Genomic DNA, 25,316 nt, shown 5'->3' on the forward strand with positions numbered 1-25,316 from the left:
AGGAGATCGATGTTTAAAAAATATATATATAATATTGCTGTTATTTTTGTGCATTTTTGCCTCCCAAAGAGTTTAAAAGTGATCAAAAAAGTCACCACTACCACAAAATGTGAGCAATGAAAGCTCAATGAAAGATGCAAAAAAAGCAATAGTAGATTTGCTAGTTTTCTTATATTCCGTCCCATAATGAGCTGATAAAAGTTTTTTAACAATTTATACAGTGTCTTGCGAAAGTATTCACCCCCTTGGCTGTTTACATACTTGTGTGTAAATATTTTTGTAATCTGATTTCTGTGTGATGCATCAGCACTAAATAGTCTAAATTGGTGAAGTGAGAAGAATATTGGCATACATTACATTTATGGTATCAAATAGCGAAAAATTGGTAAGTGCATATGTAATCACCCCTTTTGCTATGAAGCCTCTAAAAATTTCTGGCGCAAGCAATTCCCTTGATAAGTCCCATGCTTAGTGACAGGACATCCCCTGTGTGCAATCTCAGTGTCACATATCTGTCAGTATATACACTTTACCTTTTCTGAAAGGTAACCACTAACGACACACCATGAAGGCCAAGGAGATCTCCAAACACCATGAAGGCCAAGGAGATATCCAAACACCACCATGAAGATTAAGGAGATCTCCAAACACCGCCATGAAGACCAAGGAGATCTCCAAACAACAACATGAAGACCAAGGAGATCTCCAAACAACAACATGAAGACCAAGGAGATCTCCAAACAACACCATGAAGACCAAGGAGATCTCCAAACAACACCATGAAGACCAAGGAGATCTCCAAACAACCAAATGAAGACCAAGGAGATCTCCAAACAACACCATGAAGACCAAGGAGATCTCCAAACAACAACATGAAGACCAAGGAGATCTCCAAGCAACACCATGAAGACCAATGAGATCTCCAAACAACACCATGAAGACCAAGGAGATCTCCAAACACCATGAAAACCAAGGAGATCTCCAAACAACACCATGATGACCAAGGAGATATCCAAACACCACAATGAAGACCAAGGAGATCTCCAAACACCACCATGAAGACCAAGGAGATCTCCAAACAACAAAATGAAGACCAAGGAGATCTACAAGCAAAACACTATGAAGATCAAGGAGATCCCTGAACAAGTCAGTGACAAAGTTGTTGAGAAGTACAAGTCAGGATTGGGTTATAAAAAAAAATCCCAATCTGATTATCTCCAGGAGCACCATCACATCCATTATCATCAAATGGAAAAAACATGGTACCACAACAAACCTGCCAAGAGAGAGATGCCCACCAAAACTCTCTGCCTGGGCAATGAGTGCATTAATCAAGAGGCAGCACAGATATCAAATGTAACACTGAAGGAGCTGCAGAGTTCCCAAACAGAATGTGATGCTAGTCACTTCACGTGGCCAAGCCGTGAGTCAGAGTGGTCAAGGAGTCCAAGGTCAGAATCCAAGAGGGTACGTCATAAACAGAAGGACGAGACAAAAGTCAGGTAACGTTCTGAGGTCAGAGTACCGGGAGGATAACGGATCACAGCTGAAGGGGTTAAACTGGCGGATGGTCACAACAAAGTCCAAGGTCAGGCAACAGATCAAGCATACAGAACTCAAGGCACAGGAGAACAAACCTCACAAGCTGAATGTATGTCTGGCAGAGTTCTGGGAGACACAGCTCAGCTAAAGAGCATGGCAATTACCTGGAATAATGAACACCTGGAGACAGCCGATGCCTCACAGTCTCAGATTGCATAGTCGAGCTGTCAATCAACACACTGACAGCTCAGAACACCCCTGTACCAAATTGGATGGCCAATCTGTCAGTAACTGCATCCCGGACACACTGAGGGGTGGAGCCGTGACACAGAGACTGTAGTATCTATTCATACGACCATATTGGTGGCCTTTATGGAAAAGTGGGCAAAAAAAGCCTTTACTTACACACAAACATTGTAAGGCCGCTTTGAGTTTGCCAAAAGACATGAGGGAGACTCCCCAAATGTATGGAGGAAGGTGCAGTGGTCAGATGAGACCAAAATTGAACTTTTTGGCCACCAAGGTAAACTGTGTCTGGTGCCAAACCAAAACTGCTCATCACCCCAAGAACACCATCCCTGCAGTGAAACATGGTGGTGGCAGCATCATGTTGTGGAAATATTTTTAGGCAGCAGTGACAGGAAGAATGGTCAGAGTTGAGGAGAAGATGGATGGTGCGAAATACAGAGATATTCTTGAGCAAAATCTGCTTTAGTTTATCAGTCATCTGAGACTGGGACGGAGATTCACCTTACTACAAGACAGTGACGCAAAGCATACTGCTAAAGCAACACTTAAGGGGGAAATGTGTAAATGTTTTGGAGTGGCCTACTCACAGCCCAGACCTTAATCCAATGGAGAATCTGTGGACAGACGTGAAGGTCGCTGTTCACCACAGGAAACCATCTAACCTGAAGGAGCTGGAGCAGTTTTGCCTTGAGTAATGGGCAAAAATCCCAGTTGCAAGATGTGGAAAGCTCATAGAGACTTATCCTAAAGGTACCGTCACATTAAGCGACGCTGCAGCGATATAGACAACGATGCCGATCGCTGTTTCATCGTTGTGTGGTCGCTGGAGAGCTGTCACACAGACAGCTCTCCAGCGACCAACGATGCCGAAGTCCCCGGGTAACCAGGGTAAACATCGGGTTACTAAGCGCGGCCCTGCGCTTAGTAACCCGATGTTTACCCTGGTTACCAGTGTAAATGTAAAAAAAAAACAAACAGTACATACTCACATTCCGGTGCTTGTCGCGTCCCCCGGCGTCCGCTTCCCTGCACTGTGTAAGCACCGGCCCTAAAGCAGAGCGGTGACGTCACCGCTGTGCTTTGCTTTACGGCCGGCACTGACACATTCAGTGCAGGAAGCTCTGAGCAGCAGCGCGGACGCCGGGGGACGTGACAGACATCAGAAGGTGAGTATAATTAACCAATTTTCCAGAAACATCATTGTGACCCCCATATGTCACAAAAAACCATAAACATCCTCCTTATAGATCATAGTTAATAGAAGAGAACAAAGGAAGCTTTCTCAAATATATAAAAGCGATAAATTTATTAGTTACAAAAAACACTCATACAAAAAAGACCAATAAAATAGACATGATACAAAAACACATGAACACGTTATCTGTAAATACCCGTGTACAGAACACAAGAGTGTAAAGAAAGACACCATGATTAATAGAGGAGCGTACCACATAAACCATTAGCTGTACATGTTCTTAATGTGGACCATAACTAAGGTGCTACCAAGCCAAAATCTCCATGTGTAACTATGAATAAAATACTATGTCTATCACCCTCTGTGTGTCCTATGCCATATGGACACGAGTGGTGAAAGAGCTATAGACCATGCGTTATGTGCACCCTAAGGTCCTAGACACAAAAACCTTGTGGACCCTGGAAACGCTAGTGGTCCTGAAAAAACGGTTATCATATTGAACACATGGGAGGCTGGTCTCACCTGGTATGCGGACGCTCCAGCACGCACCCCGACGCACGTTTCGCTACCTGTAAGTACTTGCTTTATCAAGGGGAATAGTGAATAGAAATCAGAAGGTGAGTATGTAGTGTTTTTTTTTTTTACTTTTACAATGGTAACCAGGGTAAATATCGGGTTACTAAGTGCGGCCCTGCACTTAGTAACCCGATGTTTACCCTGGTTACCATTGTAAAGCATGGCTGGCATCGTTGCTTTTGCTGTCAAACACAACGATACATGCCGATCTGACGACCAAATAAAGGTACCTTCACACTGACCAACTTTCCAACGATAACGATAGCGATCCGTGACGTTGCAGCGTCCTGGATAGCGATATCGTTGTGTTTGACACGCAGCAGCGATCAGGATCCCGCTGTGATATCGCTGGTCGGAGCTAGAAGGCCAGAACTTTATTTGGTCGTCAGATCGGCGTGTATCGTTGTGTTTGACAGCAAAAGCAACGATGCCTGCAATGTTTTGCAATGGTAACCAGGGTAAATATCGGGTTACTAAGCGCAGGGCCGCACTTAGTAACCCGATATTTACCCTGGTTACCATTGTAAAAGTAAAAAAAAAAACAGTACATACTCACCTTCTGATGTCTGTCACGTCCCCCAGCGTCCGCGCTGCTGCTCAGAGCTTCCTGCACTGAATGTGTCAGTGCCGGCCGTAAAGCAGAGCACAGCGGTGACGTCACCGCTGTGCTTTAGGGCCGGCGCTTACACAGTGCAGGGAAGCGGACGCCGGGGGACGCGACAGGCACCGAAATGTAAGTATGTAGTGTTTGGGTTTTTTTACATTTACACTGGTAACCAGGGTAAACATCGGGTTACTAAGCGCGGCCCTGCGCTTAGTAACCCGATGTTTACCCTGGTTACCCGGGGACCTCGGCATCGTTGATCGCTGGAGAGCTGTCTGTGTGACAGCTCTCCAGCGACCACACAACGACGAAACAGCGACGCTGCAGCGATCGGCATCGTTGTCTATATCGCTGCAGCGTCGCTTAATGTGACGGTACCTTAAAGTTCTGGACTTCTAGCTCCGACCAACGATATCACAGCAGGATCCGGATCGCTGCTGCGTGTCAAACACAACGATATCGCTATCCAGGACGCTGCAACGTCACGGATCGCTATCGTTATCGTTGGAAAGTTGGTCAGTGTGAAGGTACCTTAAGCGACTTGCAGCAGTAATTGGTGCCAAAGTTGGTTCTACAAAGTACTGATATTAGGGGGGTGAATAGTTATGAACACTAAAGTTTTCAGTTACTTTGTCCTATTTATTTGTTGCTCACAATAAAAAGAAAATCAAAATGTTCACACATGTAGGTATGTTCTTTTCATGAACTGATGCAAACCCTAAAAAAAACCCAGATAAATTCCAGGTTGTGAGGTAGCAAAACACGAAAAATGCCAAAGATGGGGGGGTGAATAATTTTACAAACCACTGTATGCACCCGGAAATTATGCCACTGACAAATACAACTCATCTTGAAAAAAAAAAGCCCTTATGCGAATAATTCACTGTCATAGAGGTAATGGGAAAATGGGATCACTATCTAAACTGTCTCTTGTATGGGGACGTGTCACCCTCATATTGAACATTGAAGCATGTCTTAATTATAACTTGAAAAGGAGGAAAAAACTAACACGTCATTCCAAATCCCTATGACCTCCTTCTGTGAACAGGTAATTAAAGTAGGTTATCTGCTGGAGAACAGACACAAGGTCTGGACCCAGTGTATACCAGAGGCTGAGACGTGACAAATTTTATAACCTCTGGGGAAAATTCTTCTGGTCCTCAAAGGAATTCGATCAGGAATTCGACTTGCACCGGATTCCAGTTATAAATACTCGAATTTACCAAGGCCATAAGTAATTTTCGAAGGACAACATCACACCCAGTTAGCATCAGCTAATAATGCATACTCACGTCTCCTCACTCCAAGCTCCTCCTCTGCCAACTAGACTCCTCTTTAGCTCTTGCGTGGGTCAGAATGTTTGTCTCGTGGGTCAGGACATCACATGCGGTGGTGTTTGGAGGCCAAAAGTCAGTAACTCTCATGTAAGTGAATGGTGAGAGTTACACACATGCCCTTGTCCCTGGTCTAGAGATAGATGCAACTCTCATGGATGGGACACATTTCTATCAGATATTGATGGCATATCCAAACATCTAAAAATGGGAATATCCATTTATCTGTCGACTAACATTTATATCTAGCATAAGTTGATGGGATTAGGCATTTTGAGGTCCAACATACCTAATCCTTCTTTCTGAAGGAGTTGGGCACCATGAAGATTGTCAGTTGAATCTTGCCGAATGTCTATGGGCACATTAATGTCTCGGGGAACTGATAATGGATTATTTTAGCAAGTAGACCTGTTATCAATGTCTTACAGGTCAATTTCCATTACAGGTTCAAAGGCTCTGTGAGACTCAACTCTGCCCCCGGCAAAAGAGAGACGTCCCGGGAACCAAAAAACGGAAACACGCTGGTGAGACGACAGGCAGGATGTTTTTGCCTTGTGCCTATGCTCTTCCTCATAGTTCACAGCTTAACATTTTCTTTTCACATTTCATTCTTCCCCTTGGCAAGCAGCAGAGGTTGTGCAACCATCACATAAAACGAAATTGTCAGCTAAAAGCCAGTAAGGAGTATTGTTATAGAGACATCAAATCCCGTCAGATGTTTCCGTGTGATGGTGCCAACGAATACAAAGATCTCACGGACTAAACAGGATAACGATTCCGAGCACGGGACGACAGCTTCAATGTCCTTCTACAGATGGAGCAGTGTTTATTGAAGCCTAAAGTGCATCGTGGCACAGAGACAAGCTCGCAATTAGCCGTAATTGAGCATCTGACATACTTGAGAGATTATACACATGAGATAGCGGTCTACAAAATGCCTTTTTGCTGCCACTATCTCCTCTCAAATTACCTCATAAACGTGTAGGGTTGGATTCGAGAATTAGCTCGGTGTGTAGGCTTACTTCAATACGACGATAAGCCGTTATGTGATTCCTCTGGTAGCTGCCTATTTTTTATTTTCAAGGGAGAAACGATAGGGAGCTATGAAACATATAACACATGCTGCTTCTGGAGGCTTGTTGGGTTGGGTTTCCACCATTACTGTTCACCGACCCCACCAAAATTAGTCATTTGAGCACATTTTTTTTAAGGGGTATCAGTGGCATGGCTTGGATTACCAGTGCCCCGGGCAGGGCAGGGCAGGGAAAGACAGTTGAACCATTAAACAAATTTTAAGATAAAATAATACAGTGCTATATTTTACTACCTATCAAGGGCAGGACACCAGAGAGACCACGCAGATCCCACTGCTGCCACCAATTTGTCAAAGATGACATCCGTGGGGGGTCAAGCTACCCACCACGCTGATATATTTTTGTCATGAACAGCACCCTACTGCCCCCTATCATCCAGACGATTGTGCAATTGAGCGACGTTTAATGGAGGAGGCTGCAGCTGTTTCCACTAAGGCCGGTTATTGGGAAACTAACAGAAAGCGTATGGTATACAGTATACTGTACCCCTCCGAATCCCACCCATGGAATATGTGTATATAGCCCCAGTATGGTCACTGCAAGCGCCACGATAACCCAAGAACTAATCGCTGGCATCAGCGGTCATTTATTATATACAGGCCGACTGGACACCTGGTTTCTGGTAGCGTATGGCTTCAGGGTGAAGTAGTGCAGCGGGGTTGGTGCAGTGCGACACATAGGCAGGGACCACAGGAAAGTTCAAAGCAAAGTGTCCGCCCCACTAACATCCTGTAGTTCACTCCAAAAATAAAAGCCCTACGGGTTTTTCTAAATATTGTCTTGGCCACATAGCTTGACCAGGTCTACACTTAATTTTATTTTGCCTTGTGACTCACAGGTGTCCTGCTGTGAACACACGACACTCCAGCTGGTCTAATAGGACTCCGTCCGCATCCTGGGGGATACATATTGACCCTTGCATATGATCCCCCTCACTGTCTCACACATCCCCTCCTCTGTTCAAACTTGTGGGGTTGAACACTTGTCACCATACCGGGCATCCGCATTCCCTTGTGCCTTCCCTGCACGATGTTCCACGGTGAAACTGAAATTTTGCAGAGACAGGAACCATCTGGTGACCTGAGCGTTCCTCTCCTTGGCACTTCTCATCCAGATCAAGGGTGAATGATCTGTCACCAAGCAAAACGGTCAACTGAGCAAATAATAGCGTAGGGACTCTAAGGCATACTAAATGGCCAGGCACTCCTTCTCCACTACGCTATAATTTTTCTCGGCCGGGGTGAGTTTCCTACTTAGGTAAGTGACCGGATGTTCGTCTCCGTTCACCTCCTGCGACAGGACCGCTCCTAGGCCCATGTTAGAGGCATCCGTCTGCACGATGAACTCTCTCTTGAAGTTGGGGCTGATGAGAATGGGCTGTCCGCACAGCTCCACCCTCATAGACTGGTATGCTTCCTCCACTTGAGGGGTCCACCGCACTATGACCGATTTTTTTCCCTTTAGGAGATCGGTTAGAAGTGTTGTTCTCCCAGAGAAATTAGGTATAAACCTTAGGTAATACCCGATGATGCCCAGAAACGCTCTCACCTGTTTGGTGGTAAAAGGTCGAGGCCAGTTCGGTATGGCCTCGATATTATTTATTTGGGGTTAGATAACCCCATGGCTGATCACGTATCCCAAGTACCGGGCGTCCTTGAGCCCTATCGCACATTTCTTGGCATTCGCTGTCAAGCCTGCGGCTCTGAGCAAATTCACTACTGCTCCAATAGGGTTCCAGTACTATATCCATCAGCCTCTGGAATGTGGCTGGTGCCCCATGTAGTCCAAAGGGCAAGATGACATAGTGGTACAGACCATCCAGTGTTATTAAGGCGGTCTTCTCCTTTGCTGACTCCATGAGAGGTACCTGCCAGTAACTCTTGGTGAGATCGAGTGTGGTAAAGTACTGGGCATGGCCCAGTTGCTCAATCAGCTCATCCATCCATTGGATAAAGGTCGAACTTCGACACCTCGTTCAGCTTACGGAAATCATTACAGAACCGTCACTCCGGGATTCCTCAATTACTCCTAGCTGGAGCATTTGTCTTACCTCACTCACGATGGCTTGTCTCTGGGCCTCGGGCACACGGTATGGTTTCATTTGCACCCTTACATGAGGCTCGTTGACAATGTCATGCTGGATGACAGAGGTACGACCGGATAGTTTAAAAAAATACATCAGTATTCTCTTGTACTAATTTCCGCACCTCTCGATGCTGCTGATTTGACAGCGTGTCTCCAATCTTTACTGCTCACTCAGCCGCTGTCCGGGCCAATATCGGATGGTCCCCAGATGATACATCTGAAGTCACATCTGTAAGCATACACTCCCGATCCTTCCACACTTTCAAAAGATTGACATGATACAACTGTTTGGGTTTTCCTTTCCCAGGCTGGTAAACTTGGTAGTTTACTTCCCCCCACTTTTTCCCAAACTTCATATGGCCCTTGCCACTTGGCCATAAGCTTGCATTCGGCAGTGGGTACCAAAACCAAAACCCGATCTCCTGCTTTAAAGGAGCAGACTGTGGTCTTTTTGTTATACACGGGACCCTGCGCTGCCTGAGCATTCACCAAATGCTTTTTTACTATCGGCACGACCGCTGCAATCCAGTCCTGCATATTGGCCACGTGCTCAATAATACTCTTATGTGGCGTAGGTTCCTGCTCCCACATCTTTTTGGTTACATCCAGTAGACCCCTAGGATGCCTGCCATACAGTAGCTCAAAGGGTGAAAATCCCATGGAAGTCTGCGGTACCTCGAGAATGGCAAACATGAAGTAGGGCAACAATATGTCCAAACCTCTTCCATCCTTAGAAACTACCTTCTTCAACATTGATTTGAGGGTTTTGTTGAAGCGCTCGACTAGTCCATTGGTCTGGGGGTGATACACCAACGTGCGCAACTGTTTTATTTTGAGAAACTTGCACAGTTCCTTTGTCACCTTGGACATGAAAGGAGTCCCCTGATCAGTAAGGATCTCATTCAGTAGCCCGAGGTGACAGAACATGGCAAACTCCCGGGCGATAAGCTTAGCCAAGGTGTGCCGAAGCGGAATGGCTTCTGGGTACGGGTGGTGCAGTCTACGACCAATAATATATGTTGGTGGCCCTGTGCTGATTTTACAATCGGCACTACCAGATCCATCACAATCCGTTTGAAAGGTACTTCTATAATGGGTAGAGATACCAACGGACTCCGGTAGTTTGCGGTGGGTGAGGTTAGCTGGCACTCAGGAAACGTATCACAGTACCTCTGCACCTCAGAATAGACCCCAGGCCAAAAAGAATGGCACAACATGCGCTCCTGCATCTTTTTGGCCACTAAGTGCCCTTCCAGCATGTGGGTGTGAGCCATTTCGAGCACCGCCCGACGGTAGGATTGGGGCACTATCAGTTGTTCTACCACCTTATCTTGGAGTTTATCAACCCTGTATAGTAACTCCTGGTTTATCGCCATACGTGGGAACACCATCTCCCCACCTCATTTACCTTGAATATTCTTTCCCGTGCCCAGGTCAGAGTGGGATCCTGGAGCTGAGCTGTCCCAAACGTACCAGGGGACACTTCCAGCTCGGGGATCGATGGGGTCTCCTCGACCTCTCCTGCCAATACCTCTAGGAGAAACCTATCGGGGTTACACTCTGTCCCTGGGTTGGTGACCCCTACAGTAGGTATCCCTGACTTGGGATATTCGGTTTCCGTGCCCAGAATAACATTTACCCTTGGAGGGTTAATTTTGTTTTTCCATAGAGACCAAAAGAGGGGCAAATAACTTCCCAGGACAGCCCCATAAGGAAGGGTCTTCACTACCCCACCACATGTTTAATTTCCCTGCAGGGCATAACAAATGAGACCTCCACTGTCGGATACTCATGGAGTTCACCATGAATGTGTACAACACCCATATTTTTCCCAGTAGGTTCTAAGCCCGAGATTAATGACCCATGCACAAGGGTCGCTAGGCTCCTTGAGTCCAGGAGGGCCTTGGCCTGGTGTCCGTTGATGCGCACCTGGCACAGATGCGGTTCACCCGCTGGGACGATGTAACATCCCTGCCAGCATCACTGCATGGCTTCTATCTCCCATCTTACTCACCACTCCGGGCCATGCTGTGAGTTCCGTCTTCTGCCGGCTCCTTGCTCTGGGCCTCATGTGCTGGGCTATATGCTTAGGGCGGAGGCCCTGGCACTTCCTGATTCTTATAGGGACTGTGTCTTGGGGTCCTTCTCCGGTACCACACAATCAACAGAGCCAGCGAAGAGTGAACAATCCCAAGACCTTTATTTAGGGAAAGATACAAAAGGTCCAGATACGATCCACCACACAAAGGATAAAATAGTCCAGAACACGAATGCAGTTCAGTAACAGGATAAAAGTCCAACAATCCAGCAGACAGAGGATAACATAGTCCATATACTCTTCTTTCTCTCTAAGATGCTGTGAACACATCATCATTCCACACAGGACTGATCTGTGTCTCACCTCTGTTGTGAATTCTGCTCTTGGGCTCCCTCCGGTGGTTGTTGGTGGTAGTGCAGTTGTCTTGGGGTTGTAATCCGGGCAGGTGTTTCTGCTGATTGCAGCTCTATTAGGTATTTAGGTGTGCAGGATCCATGAGTCTGTGCCAGTTGTCCATTGTACTTGGAGGGATTGCATCTCTCTCTGGGTCCTCATGCCCTGCTGCCAATTCAACTAAGATAAGTGTCTGGTTTTTTGTCTCTGTGCACACATGCAGTGTGCTTTGCAATTCAGTGCAATTTATTGTGTTTTTGTCCAGCTTAGACTTTGTTTGGATTTTTCAGTCATGCTGGATTCTCAGGAGATGCAGATATACTTTCTATGTCTTTAGTTAGATGTGGAATATTTGTATTATCTGCTGTGGATATTTTTAGGATTTTAATACTGACCGCTTAGAATTCTGTCCTATCCGTTTCTATTTAGCTAGAAGTGCCTCTTTTGCTAAATCCTGTTTTTCTGCCTGCGTGTGTCTTTCCTCTTATACTCACAGTCAATATTTGTGGGGGGCTGCCTATCCTTTGGGGTTCTGCTCTGAGGCAAGATAGAATTCCCATTTCCATCTATAGGGGTATTTAGACCTCCGACTGTGTCGAGATGTCTAGGACGTGTTAGGTACATCCCACGGCTACTTCTAGTTGCGGTGTTAGTTTAGGGTTTGTGGTCAGTACAGGTACCACCTACTCCTGAGAAAGTATGTCATGCGGCTCCAAGGTCACCAGATCACAACACACCTCCCTGATATTTTAAGTCTCCCTCCTCATTCACAGGTCAGGAGGGGGGGAAAGTCTCAGGGGTTCATTGTTTCAACAAGCTAGGTCAACATGTCATTAGCATATTAGCAAACAATACAGTGCTGTGGGGCTGATATCAGATGGCAGCAACAGCCATTCATCAATTAGCAAATAACTCCTACAAGAGAACATGAAAATAAGAAAAATAGAAATATACACAAAAATGATACCCACTAAGCATATCACACCATCACAGACTGTGTGCACCTTCCTAAGGTGTCCCCAGCCAATTGCCAAGAGGCATCAGGTACTTAAGGCATCTCCACCCCTAAGGGGATGCCTGAGCAACAATCTCTCTGTCAGTGCCTTGCTGCTAAGTTGCCAGGTCCTGTCTTGCTGTATCTCTCATTTCCGCCTCTCAGGGGGCTGCATACCCTGGTCTGAATCCTTGTTCCTGTACCTTATCCTGTACCTGACCCTGTCTGAACTAAGTCCTATACCTGTGTCCATTTGTATTCCTGTCTGTAGCTTTCCCTATCTCGCTGTGCGTTTCCTTGTGTTCACTTCTTCTGCTTTTTGCTCCGCAACCAGCAGCTTTGCTCTTTGCGCTGCAACCTGCGGCTCTGCTCGCCACAACCTGCAGCTATGCTCCGCTCTGCTCGCTGTAACCAGCAGCTCTGTGCAACCTGCGCTCTGCTCCGCTCTGCTCGCCGCAAGCTGCAGCTCTGCTCGCCGCAACCTGTGACTCTGCGCTCGTATGCTCGCTGCTACCTGCGGCTCTGCTCGCTGCTACCTGCGGCTCTGCTCGGTTCAGCTCGCCGCAACTTGCGGCTCTGCTCACCGCATCCAGTGGCTCTGTTCCGCTCTCCGCTTCTAGCAGTTCTGCTCTGCTCTCCGTGTCCTGCTCGGTCCTCTGCATCTTGCGGTTCTGCACTGCCCTCTGCTTCCTGCAGTTCTGCTTTGCTCTCGCCCTACACCCCGTGGCTCTTTGTCCCTCCAGTCTGTACTGGTTACTACTTGTTCCCTTATCTCACTCGTACCTGCCTGTGTTCCCGTGTCTCCTGAAGCAGTTCCTGCCCCTCCAGTCTGAACTGGTTCCTAACAGTTCCTTTCCCTCCAGTCTGAACTGGTTCCTGTTTCCTACTCTTGCCTGTGATCCTGCCCTACCCATTACCATCCCGATTCCTCCAGTGCATTCCATGCCCGCCTGCCTGCCAGAGTGCCAGCCTGCTAGCCAGAGTACCAGTCGTGCTCATCCTTACTTGCTCGCACCTGACACTAGTGTTTCATCCCTCAGTGGGATCAGCTGCTACAGCCAGACACCGCCCTGGAGTGGTACCTGGCAGCTACCTGTCGCACAAGCCTGACCTCACCATCAGTTGCTCCAGTGAATGCCAAGGTAGCTGCTTAGTCACGCCCTTCCCAGGGTAGTCTGGTTTGTTGCACAGTGAGGCCACAATCCCACGCGCACGCCATCCAGTCTGGGAGCGAGCATTACAGACGTACGGATCCACGGTGAAAATGGCCTGGGCGTACATCGACATACGGCGAGTATACCCGAAGTCTATGGATTCAGCTGTCAGGGGGATGTTGGCAGACATGTCCTGGCCCTTGGCACCACCAACACTTAATAGCTGCGGCACAACTGGACCTTGTGGCGGATTTAGGGGAACCAGCTCTTGTCACTCTCACTCCAGGTTACCCCATCAGTGCAGGCTCAGTCCCGATTGGCCCCAGCAAAGGGTCATGGACCTTTCCCAGGCTCCTGGGCTGCCGAGTCCCGACGTGATAACTGTAGTGGAGCGGAGTCCCATATAAAGTCCTGAGTGGCCACATATCACTCAATCAGGCTGACCACCTGGTCTAGGCTGCCGGGATCCTCTTGGCCTACCCATTGCTTTATAGCGGCTGCCAGAGTTCGTACTAGCCGGTCGACCACCACTCTCTCCACCATTTGGTAAGGGGTTAAGGTCTCAGGCTGAAGCCATTTTTTTACCAGTTGTAACAAGTCATATGCCTGAGACGTGGCAAGATGAGACTCCTCAAATGACCACTGGAATATCCGTTGGGGCCACATATATGTGTTAACCCCCAGTCTGTCAAAGATCTCACCTCTCAACTAGTCCAGGGCTTCATCTCGACTGAGGTCAAAGTAGGCCTTCCAGGCATCTCTACCATCAGGAAGGGGGCCACCACTTCAGCCCACTGGGAAAACGGAAACTCTCTCGCTCTGCAGTACGTTTGAACACGGTGAGGAAGGCTTCCACATTGTCCTCAGGGCTCATCTTTCTCAGCGCTGACCAGACTTTGTACTGCTGCTTCAACAGATTGTTTGTCTGCTGCTGCTCCTGCTGCCGTTGCTGGGTGAGGGCCAACTGCTTTAGTATTTCCTCCATCTTGTTATCAGACTTGAGCTGTAACGTTGCAGGCTTAATAACCGACATGTAGCGGGCCTTGGGTATGCCTCAGTTCACACTGCCCGCATTCTCCACCATATGAAGTGCAGCAAGGTTGGTGCAGTGCATCACATAGGCAAGGTCCACAGGAAAGTTCAAAGCAAAGTTTTTAAATGGAATCTGTGGCCATGGGCCACTTGGCTGGTAAGAGTGAACCATCCCACTACCATCCTGTAGTTCTCTCCAAAAATAAAAGCCCTTATTGGGATTTCCAAAACATTGCCTTAGCCAAATAGCTTGACCAGGTCCACACTTACTTTTATTTTGCCTTGTGACTCACAGGTGTCCTGCTGTGAACACAAGGCACTCCAACGGGTTTAATAAGACTCTGTCCGCATTCTGGGGGATACATATCGTCCCTTGCATATGATCCCCCTCACAGCCTCACAGTGCGGTTTACAGAATAAAAGGAACAGAACTATTAAGTTTTATATTTAATCCAAAACAACAGGCAGTGTATTTTTTTTATAAAAAAATAAACAAAATAATTGACAAAGGGGACAAAATAATACAGCATATACAATTACATAAAATAAATAGGGTTAACAAAGAAACTTACACTGATTATATAGACGATTTGGATTAGCTAAAGAGAGCACTTGGATTGAAAAACTTCTGGTGCATGCAGATCATGCATAAACTGATATGTATCTGTAGCACCCCCACTGCCGCAGGGCCGAGGGGTACCCGGTACCGGGCCTCTGAGTCTCTGCTCTGGGGTTGTCACGGTGGCTAGACCCGGTCCGTGACCCTGCCGAGGGGCGTACAGTGATAGATATGATGGATGATGGTAGTGGTGGTGGTGGTGCGGTGCAGTAAATAACGAGGACACCAGGTTGCAGTCTCTTTACCTCTTTACTGAAGATCTCTGGGTCCTCAGTCCGGAATACGGTTCACCAGGCTGCGCAAGTCCGGCCGGTCCAATGGCACCTCCAGAGTTCTCCTTGCAGGTGGAAATCTGTGCCTTCCTGCTAGCGCTATGTGTTGTGGTCCTTCCCTGCTGTGCTTACGGAGAGTCCCCACAACTGTTGTGTCTGTTTCTTAAGTTCCCTCACAACTCGATTAGATGATGTCCTGCTAATCTTCCGTCCCTCCCTGATGTTACGGTTAGGACGGCACCCGTATGACGGGTAGGCTCGGAGCTCTTCCGGGACCCTAGAGTCGCCCCTCTCCACAAGTTGCCCCCTATGTCTTCGTAGGTGATTTAGGTGAGACAGCCCGCCTGTGACTGACTGTCCTGCCGTTGGTTTGAAGTATTGCTTGAAGCTAGATGTATGAATACTTCCTCGGCGTTCCGGCCGCCGGTTGTGCGCCTCAGTAGGATGTTGCCTCGGTCTCACAGCACGACTCCTACTGGTATTCTCCTTGTTGCTTTGATCTCGTTTCTCACTCAGCACAATCTATCTCGCTTCTAATCCTTCCTTGGGCACCGCCGCTATGCTGAGCAGGCACGGTCCCGTGACGTTCTCTCAAGTTGCCAGACCTCTGTCAGGATCCCACCCCCGACAGGGGCCCTACCGAATCTTCCCCCACAACACCCTCTGCCACAAGGTGTTGCCTGGTTCCGACCCAGTCAGCTTTCTGTTCTAACTTCCTGCCTGACCCCCAGTTTTACCAGTATGTGAGGAGTGGCCTAATGAATAGAACCCTTAGCTCCCCCTGGAGGCCCGACTGTGAAATGTATTGGTGTCTGTGATACCTGGTCAGATGAACTCCTTCAGTGCCATCAGACGTACCATAGCTCCCCTTAGTGGCGGAGCCACAGTACTGCAACGACCAGGACTCTGGGGCGCTGCACTCCCCCCCGGTTAAATCCAGTACTCCTGGACTGGGAAGAAAACAACAATACAGGTTAGCAAAAAGACATACAATTTTGAAAATGCAATAACAATAAGTAAGCTTGAACAGAGCTTCCCTTTATGGGAGGTGAGGACACTTGAACGTTACAAACATGGTTAAACATTATAAATTACAGGCTATAAATAACTCCTGTTACCCAACCGGGTATTCTACTTAGTGCAAACTTTTGAATAATAAGTTAACATTGTCCTTAAGGACGTACACTTCCTATCCACTAAAGACGTTACTTATAAAACATTATGAAACTGACTTCTTCTTCAAGGGCGTACAGACTAAACCCACTAAAGAATTATTCTGAACTCTTTCTCTTTCATTCTCCTTCGTTAAATCTGCAGGACCGCCTGTCCTAACTGCTCCAGGCCTACTGCCTCTCCTTTCTTTACAGGACCGCCCCTTTCAGCCCGGGCCTACTGCCTTTTCAATTACTATACACAGTATAGAACATAACATTTACTTTCGGTTTGAAATCACTGAGCCATCCCCATATGGCTCCAAAGAGGACTCGCTGACTAACCTCGTACGGGTTCACTTTTCTGTCCTCATTCTTCTATCAACATTATCAAACATTTCTTACAATCAACTAGTTGAATACACATAACTTTTACATGTAAGCATCATCATCACTTTCTTTTTTGTCAAGACATTATTGCTATCTATCAGTCTGGAAGCAATACCATTCTTTAAGTGCAACAAGTGAACATCCCCTTTAAGAGGGGACCAAGTCTTTATGAGGTAGCACATCTTCTCAAGCTACCAGTCCATACTCAGCAAAGGCTCCGGTGCGGTATATTCACAAAGAGTCCTTTAAGTAAAACCAGTAGGGAGCACCTTTAAGAAGGTGCAAACTATTTACAAGCAGTTTGTATCATGCACTGTTCATGATTGCGGCAGTTCTTGATAACGAAGAAGAAAATAGGAATCACCAAAAAGCAATAGAGATTCCGGGTCAACAAAGGGATCCCTTTAAGAGTTAACCCTAAACAGGTTTAGCAGCAAAACAGTAGAACAGTAACTATTTACATTCATTCAAACTTATTCACTACTCGGTTTCTGGCAGCCCCCACCGAGGCTTTACCTGGCAGGTGGCCTTCTGCGGCCCGGATAGGCTGAACTCCAAGTCCACTCCCGCGGCCAGGTGTACCCCGTGGGTTTGAGTCTTCTGCACGATCAGGTCGTGCGCTGCAATGAGGGTCTGTGTGGGTCGATGGATGATGCTGGCAGCAGCGGCGGCGGCAGCAGCGGCGAGCTCCTCCCCCTCGGTTCGGGATACCGCCAGAACGGCGGTGCAGCGCTGCATATCCCGGGCCCACCAGCTGCTCCTCTTTAGGTGCCGGCGGTATGTGACCACATCCCCCGACTTCAGGAAGGACTTGGCGCCGTCTCCACACAGGCAGGGCTCCACTTCATCCCGGGTGATGCGGACTCTCAGGGCCGTCCCGATCTCCTGCACGAAGCCCTTTCCTGTCTGGGGCAGATAAACAATGACGACGCCCCACTTCGGCAGGGAGCCCTCCAGCAGCTCACCACGCGCCTCCCGCTCCACTTCCCGCTGGAACTCTGCAACCAGATGATTCCTGTACTCTCCCCAAGGGAAGGGCCCCAAGTCTGGTCCCCTCGGTTCCTTGGGATCCAGCGGCGGGAATGCTGGGGCACCGGTGGCCACAGCAGCGGCCGGGCCTGGTGCAGAGGTGAAGCGGTCCCCCTGGGGGTCGCGGCACTCAGTACACCTACCTGGGGTAACCCCTCCAGCGTCACTCCTTTCTCCTGGGGGAGGCACACGGGCTGGGGACCGCGCAAAGGATGCCCCATCGACAGCTCCCACGGATCCAGATCCTCCAGCGGGGGCATATCAGAGTAATCCTCCGGTGACGGGGGTCGATGCGGGGCCATCCTTTTCTGCAGGCCTTCTCTAGTCTCCAGTCCCACCTCCTCTGGGTCATAGTCTCGTTTCTTCGGTCTCCGCCCGCCATAGAAGATCAGGAGGCGGATCTCCCCTTTTGACGGGCCCGCCCTTAAGATGCAACAATATTTAGACTGGGCGGCCATTGTCTTTCGCGCTCTCCAGCTCGTCTACGCCCACTCCACGCCCTTCTTCTTCTCCTGCGCTCTCCTCAGCGCTGTAATGGCGGATTTTGGCGGCAAGTGGCGCGGCACAGTCTTTGCAATAAATCACAGTCCAAATATAATAAATCACAGTTCCAAGGCACACATGACCTGATTCTTCAGGCTTAAGTAGATCCTGTTCGTGACGCCAAATTGTAGCGCCCCCACTGCCGCAGGGCCGAGGGGTACCCGGTACCGGGCCTCTGAGTCTCTGCTCTGGGGTTGTCACGGTGGCTAGGCCCGGTCCGTGACCCTGCCGAGGGGCGTACAGTGATAGATATGATGGATGATGGTAGTGGTGGTGGTGGTGCGGTGCAGTAAATAACGAGGACACCAGGTTGCAGTCTCTTTACCTCTTTACTGAAGATCTCTGGGTCCTCAGTCCGGAATACGGTTCACCAGGCTGCGCAAGTCCGGCCGGTCCAATGGCACTTCCAGAGTTCTCCTTGCAGGTGGAAATCTGTGCCTTCCTGCTAGCGCTATGTGTTGTGGTCCTTCCCTGCTGTGCTTACGGAGAGTCCCCACAACTGTTGTGTCTGTTTCTTAAGTTCCCTCACAACTCGATTAGATGATGTCCTGCTAATCTTCCGTCTCTCCCTGATGTTACGGTTAGGACGGCACCCGTATGACGGGTAGGCTCGGAGCTCTTCCGGGACCCTAGAGTCGCCCTTCTCCACAAGTTGCCCCCTATGTCTTCGTAGGTGATTTAGGTGAGACAGCCCGCCTATGACTGACTGTCCTGCCGTTGGTTTGAAGTATTGCTTGAAGCTAGATGTATGAATACTTCCTCGGCGTTCCGGCCGCCGGTTGTGCGCCTCAGTAGGATGTTGCCTCGGTCTCACAGCACGACTCCTACTGGTATTCTCCTTGTTGCTTTGATCTCATTTCTCACTCAGCACAATCTATCTCGCTTCTAATCCTTCCTTGGGCACCGCTGCTATGCTGAGCAGGCACGGTCCCGTGACGTTCTCTCAAGTTGCCAGACCTCTGTCAGGATCCCACCCCCGACAGGGGCCCTACCGAATCTTCCCCCACAACACCCTCTGCCACAAGGTGTTGCCTGGTTCCAACCCAGTCAGCTTTCTGTTCTAACTTCCTGCCTGACCCCCAGTTTTACCAGTATGTGAGGAGTGGCCTAATGAATAGAACCCTTAGCTCCCCCTGGAGGCCCGACTGTGAAATGTATTGGTGTCTGTGATACCTGGTCAGATGAACTCCTTCAGTGCCATCAGACGTACCATAGCTCCCCTTAGTGGCGGAGCCACAGTACTGCAACGACCAGGACTCTGGGGCGCTGCATATCTCTCTACATGAAGACAGATCATAATTCACCTTGACCCTTTATCAGCACCTGACTTAAACCCACACCCCTTTTGATGACCTCATGTGGGCTGGGTTATAGTATGTTCTCAGCCCTTCAGGATTTTATGAAATTCCCAACATTAACAATATCTCCTGACAATTGCAGAAGTCCGAGATCGCCGCCATATTTATTTACATGGCTGGTGTCAGCGATCTGGCCGCTATTGATTCAGTGCTCATAGACAGGTGTCACAGTTATGGAAACATATGCATATTCTTCCCTAATTAGTCCTGAAGTTGAAAATGTACAGTACAGACCAAAAGTTTGGACACACCTTCTCATTTAAAGATTTTCCTGTATTTTCATGACTATGATAATTGTACATTCACGCTGAAGGCATCAAAACTATGAATTATCACATGTGGAATTATATACTTAACAAAAAAGTGTGAAACAACTGAAAACGTCTTATATTCTAGGTTCTTCAAAGTAGCCACCTTTTGCTTTGTTGACTGCTTTGCACACTCTTGGCATTCTCTTGATGAGCTTCAAGAGGTAGTCACCGGGAATGGTTTTCACTTCACAGGTGTGCCTTGTCAGGTTTAATAAGTGGGATTTCTTGCCTTATAAATGGGGTTGGGACCATCAGTTGTATTGTGCAGAAGTCTGGTGGATACACAGCTGATAGTCCTACTGAATAGACTGTTAGAATTTGTATTATGGCAAGAAAAAAGCAGCTAAGTAAAGAAAAACGAGTGGCCATCATTACTTTAAGAAATGAAGGTCAGTCGGTCCCAAAAATTGGGAAAACTTTGAAAGTGTCCCCAAGTGCAGTGGCAAAAACCATCAAGCGCTACAAAGAAACTGGCTCACATGAGGACCACCCCAGGAAAGGAAGACCAAGAGTCACCTCTGCTTCTGAGGATAAGTTTATCCGAGTCACCAGCCTCAGAAATCGCAGGTTAACAGCAGCTCAGATTAGAGACCAGGTCAATGCCACACAGAGTTCTAGCAGCAGATACATCTCTACAACAACTGTTAAGAGGAGACTTTGTGCAGCAGGCCTTCATGGTAAAATAGCTGCTAGGAATCCATTGCTATGCACAGGCAACAAGCAGAAGAGACTTGTTTGGGCTAAAGAACACAAGGAATGGACATTAGACCAGTGGAAATCTGTGCTTTGGTCTGATGAGTCCAAATTTGAGATCTTTGGTTCCAACCACCGTGTCTTTGTGCGACGCAGAAAAGGTGAATAGCAGGACTCTACATGCCTTGTTCCCACTGTGAAGCATGGAGGAGGTGTGTTGGTGTGGGGGTGCTTTGCTGGTGACACTGTTGGGGATTTATTCAAAATTGAAGGCATACTGAACCAGCATGGCTACCACAGCATCTTGCAGCGGCATGCTATTCCATCCGGTTTGCATTTAGTTGGACCATAATTTATTTTTCAACAGGACAATGACCCCAAACTCACCTCCAGGCTGTGTAAGGGCTATTTAACCAAGAAGGAGAGTGATGGGGTGCTACGCCAGCTGACCTAGCCTCCACAGTCACCAGACCTGAACCCAATCGAGATGGTCTGGGGTGAGCTGGACCGCAGAGTGAAGGTAAAAGGGCCAACAAAGGCTAAGCATCTCTGGGAACTCCTTCAAGATTGTTGGAAGACCGTTCCCGGTGACTACCTCTTGAAGCTCATCAAGAAAATGCCAAGAGTGTGCAAAGCAGTCATCAAAGCAAAAGGTGGCTACTTTGAAGAACCTAGAATATAAGACATATTTTCAGTTGTTTTACACTTTTCTGTTAAGTATATAATACCACATGTGTTAATTCATATTTTTGATGCCTTCAGTGTTAATGTACAATTTTCATAGTCATGAAAATACAGAAAAAGAAAAATCTTTAAATGAGAAGGGGTGTCCAAACTTTTGGTCTGTACTGTATGTCCCATCAATATCTGATCTATACAAACCCCAATATTAATAACTTTTTGTTAGAAACACCAAGTCTGGATGAAGTTCTTTCACCACAGTAATTTCATCCTGGAGGACCAATAGTCCTTCCTGGATGGCACAATAGGTATCATGTCTTAATTACCTGACTCCACAAGGGAGTCGGGGCTTCAAGAGGAATTTTAATTAGATTTGCCATTTCCCAGCTATATGGAATATCCTACTTTCCTACATCCATTGTACAATTCTACACCAAGGAGGTTTAGAATGTTAGCTCTTTTTCCTTACTGGAAATCTATGTGAGAGAGGAGGAGAGAGGAGGTTGAATGCCCCCTTACTAGTGGCTTTAGGGGTCTTAATATTTTATATGACACTACCCTAACCATAACACTATCCCTAACAGCCAACATTAACCCTAACCCTTGTCTTAAACCTAGTCTTAGTCCTATCTCTAACCCTAGTCTGAAACTAATGTTAGAGAAAGTATGTAAAAACTTAACGTTTATTATAACGTTAGTGGGTTTTTTTTTTTTTTTTAAGTGGCAATTTTTATTTTTGGGACACCTGTCACAGCAGGTATCTGCCTCCTCTACAAGTAAGATGAGATGTGGGGAGCTGTGGGAGTACCTTTTGTCAGCCCAATTACTGGCTATGTAGTGCGCAGCAGTCAAGATATCAATCTCTGCTGTGCTCTGCATAGGTAGTGGCCAAGATAACAAAGCTCACTCCGCCATACTGAGAGCTTTGTTATTTTGGTTGGTGCCTATGCAGAATGCAGCAGCAGATGACAAACTTTAACTATTTTGTTCATTGGCCCCCCAGGCAGTCACTCGTTGTGCCCCCGTGCCACTCCAAGGAAAATCAGCACTGAAATGGGATGAACAAAATTTTGCACCCCCATTTAATTTTTTGACCAGGGCAAGTGCCCCTGTGGCCCCCACCACCCTATACTGCTGATGAGTATGATGACATTTCTTGAGCTTTAGCAGGTTCCGGTCAATCTCTGTTCTAACCAAAACTCATCTCTAAATAGAAAGGAGAGATAATGGCTGCCATACGATCCGTCAGCTTGTATACCTATCCATATGCACCATTATAGCATGCTGACATCATAGGAAATGCTCCTGATTAACCAGAGAGGAGGCAAAGTCAAAATATAGGTTCTTGTCTTATCTGAGCCACCCACTCATGGACCTCAAAAAAGAACATATCTAACTCCGCAGATCTAACCTTCAAGGATTTTGTTCTCACACCAAGATTTGGTGATATCTTGGGGTGGTCGAATCGATGGGAGCTCCATGATCTCGAATTGTTTGTTAGGGGACCAGAAACTGGGACCTCCAGCTATCAATTAGAGAAGATGGGAATAACCCTAATTCTAAGAGTTGACGAAGAACTGGGACAATATTCTTCTGCATGGTCACCCTATATTGTGCTATTTCTTTCAGGAAATCGTTCTCTCCTTCATCTGGTACCACAGTCGATATATTCCAATGGTGAGATAATCTTATGAATTTCAACTATTTGCTGTTTTTCCCTCACACTGCAAGATGAAAGATTATATGTAAAAACTTTATTATCATGCCGGCTTGCTTAGACTAATGTCAGTCTCGAGAATGCTCTGTCTCTCATTTAGATCTTTTTAGTCATGTTTTACTATGGTCTTCATTCTTCTTGTCTGACAGGTTGACCTCCTGTCGTTAACCTTTACATACCTTTATTCCACGTTCTTCTTCTCCAATTAATGAGATCTTCTCGTATTACCAAAATAAGATGCAACTTAATTATGCTTGTTCTTATTTCAAGGAAATTGGTTAAGTCACTTTGTTTCCTTCAATAAATGTTGTCCAACTAGTGATTTTCTCTAGTGCTCTAAAACCTCAACTTTGAGCATGACAGCTTAAATGGGACTTCAATTACAACAGCCAGAGAGTCACTGGTTGAGGACTTCTGTCTGAATGGACATTCCCAGTAAAAAATATCTTCTGAGGTGATGTCAAATGTTCTCATTAAATGGACCTTCTCATTAATACCTTTTTTCCTTCTTCTGTTGCCTCAGACTCCCAGGACTGTACAGAAATATCTTGGAAAGTGTCTCTACAGGAAGGTAAATCGTTGGAGGCTGAAGGCAAAAGTGTTCAGGTGAAGCATTCGGGGATATACTCAATTTACAGCCAGGTATGACACCACCCAGTCCCATGTTTTGCCATGATTGCTTTTCGATCTTACCCTCTCCATACCAAAGTTCTGCATCTCTTGCTTCGTTCCTAGGTGTTTTACACGGATACGACGTACACCATGGGTCATATAGTATTACAGCAGACAGATGGAAACTCAAAAGGCAGCAATATTCTTCTCCGTTGCGTTCAGAGTATGCCAGGGGATAAAAGTTTGGCATTTAATACTTGCTACACATCCGGTAAGACTCTTATCTTGCAATCCCATACTTATTAATTCAGTGTTTCTCAATGTGGGCCCGGTATTCAGGAGGAGATCTTAATTCCAGCCAATATTCATGACATGTGAGGAGGGATATACATAATAAAAACAAGGACAATAATCTTAAACAATACAAGTCACGACTGGTCCAGGAGGAGAGAGGACCCTGCCCATGAGGGCTCACAACCTACAAGGGATGCGTGAGGATACAGTAGGTGAGGGCAGAGCTGGTCATGTAGTGCTTTGGTGGTTACTGCAGATTGTAGGCTTGACAGAAGATTTGGTTCTTCAAGTTCCTTTTGAAGAGCCAAGTTTTATAAAAGCGGTCATAGGAATAATTGAATGTGATGTTGAGTTCCTATATCAACATTACTTCATTTGCTTCAGCGAACCAGAGGGAGATTGTCGGAATGGATTTTTTTTTTCCAGGACAAAGGGAAACACGCTCGATTAAGTGCTTCAGTATAGAATGCTTACATATTTTTAGAGGGATGTCACAGTGATTGAGAAGAACGAGGGCAGGATTCAGGTCAGGCGCAAGATCAGTGATCCTGGGTATCACCAGTTCCACTTTTTCCCAAAAAGGAGCGAGAAGCCTACAAGACCAAAAACATGTACAATAGTAGATCACCTTCCTCATCTCCACATCTCTAACACATGGAGTTGGCTTCAGGAAAAATAAAGTAAAGGCGAGTTGAGACTCTATACCACCGAAATAGCAGTTTTAACGAACCACGTGAAAACGAGAGCAAATCAACGCTTTATGTGTCAAAGAGAAAATTTGACTCCATTGATCTTTCGATAGAGACCCAAGTCATCCTCCCATTGTCTCTAGTCTGGAGGGTCTATCAGCAAGGAATAAGACAAGGATAGAATATGTCTTAAAGGACCCAAACTCAAGCGAGCTGTCTCAAAAGTCGTTTTGTCAGTATTATAAAAGGGTCTGGGAGGAAATGAATGGAAAAAATTAGACAGCTGGCCCACTATCCATGATCCCAAAATGGGTGGGGAAGAAATGCCAAGGTGATAGTCCTTTGAAGGCCAGGTATGTCCAGCTCCAAAATGGTCAATTTTGAAGTAGCCACTGTTAAGCCAGGTTCAAAAGACATTGTCATCTAAGCCGGGGGAAGAAGTGGATTACCGAAAACAGGATACATGGAGTAGTATTACGGTATCATATTGGCTCATACCACGAGAAGGGTACAGCAGTCAAGGGTAGCCCCAATTGTGGAATGTGTCATCTCTTATTTCGAAATAATACTTTATCCCCTTCTTGCCACGGACAACTTTAGTTTTTGCACTTTAGTTTTTTACTCCCCTTCTTCCAAGAGACATATATATTCACTTTATATTGCATTT

The 25,316-nt window shown here is 46.9% G+C and overlaps 1 protein-coding gene across 1 annotated transcript in view; it reads left to right on the plus strand.

Moving 5' to 3' along the window:
• LOC143774775 (uncharacterized) overlaps positions 1-25,316 on the plus strand; it is a 75,952-nt gene that overhangs the window by 40,464 nt on the left and 10,172 nt on the right. Inside the window, exons 10-13 of the mRNA XM_077262540.1 lie at positions 5,946-6,024; positions 22,967-23,014; positions 23,578-23,696; positions 23,790-23,937. Coding sequence (XP_077118655.1) covers positions 5,946-6,024; positions 22,967-23,014; positions 23,578-23,696; positions 23,790-23,937 — 394 coding nt within the window. The remainder of the gene's footprint in view (positions 1-5,945; positions 6,025-22,966; positions 23,015-23,577; positions 23,697-23,789; positions 23,938-25,316) is intronic.

This window comes from Ranitomeya variabilis, chromosome 5, assembly GCF_051348905.1.
Source record: "Ranitomeya variabilis isolate aRanVar5 chromosome 5, aRanVar5.hap1, whole genome shotgun sequence".
In the NCBI taxonomy this organism is placed as follows: Eukaryota; Metazoa; Chordata; class Amphibia; order Anura; family Dendrobatidae; genus Ranitomeya; species Ranitomeya variabilis.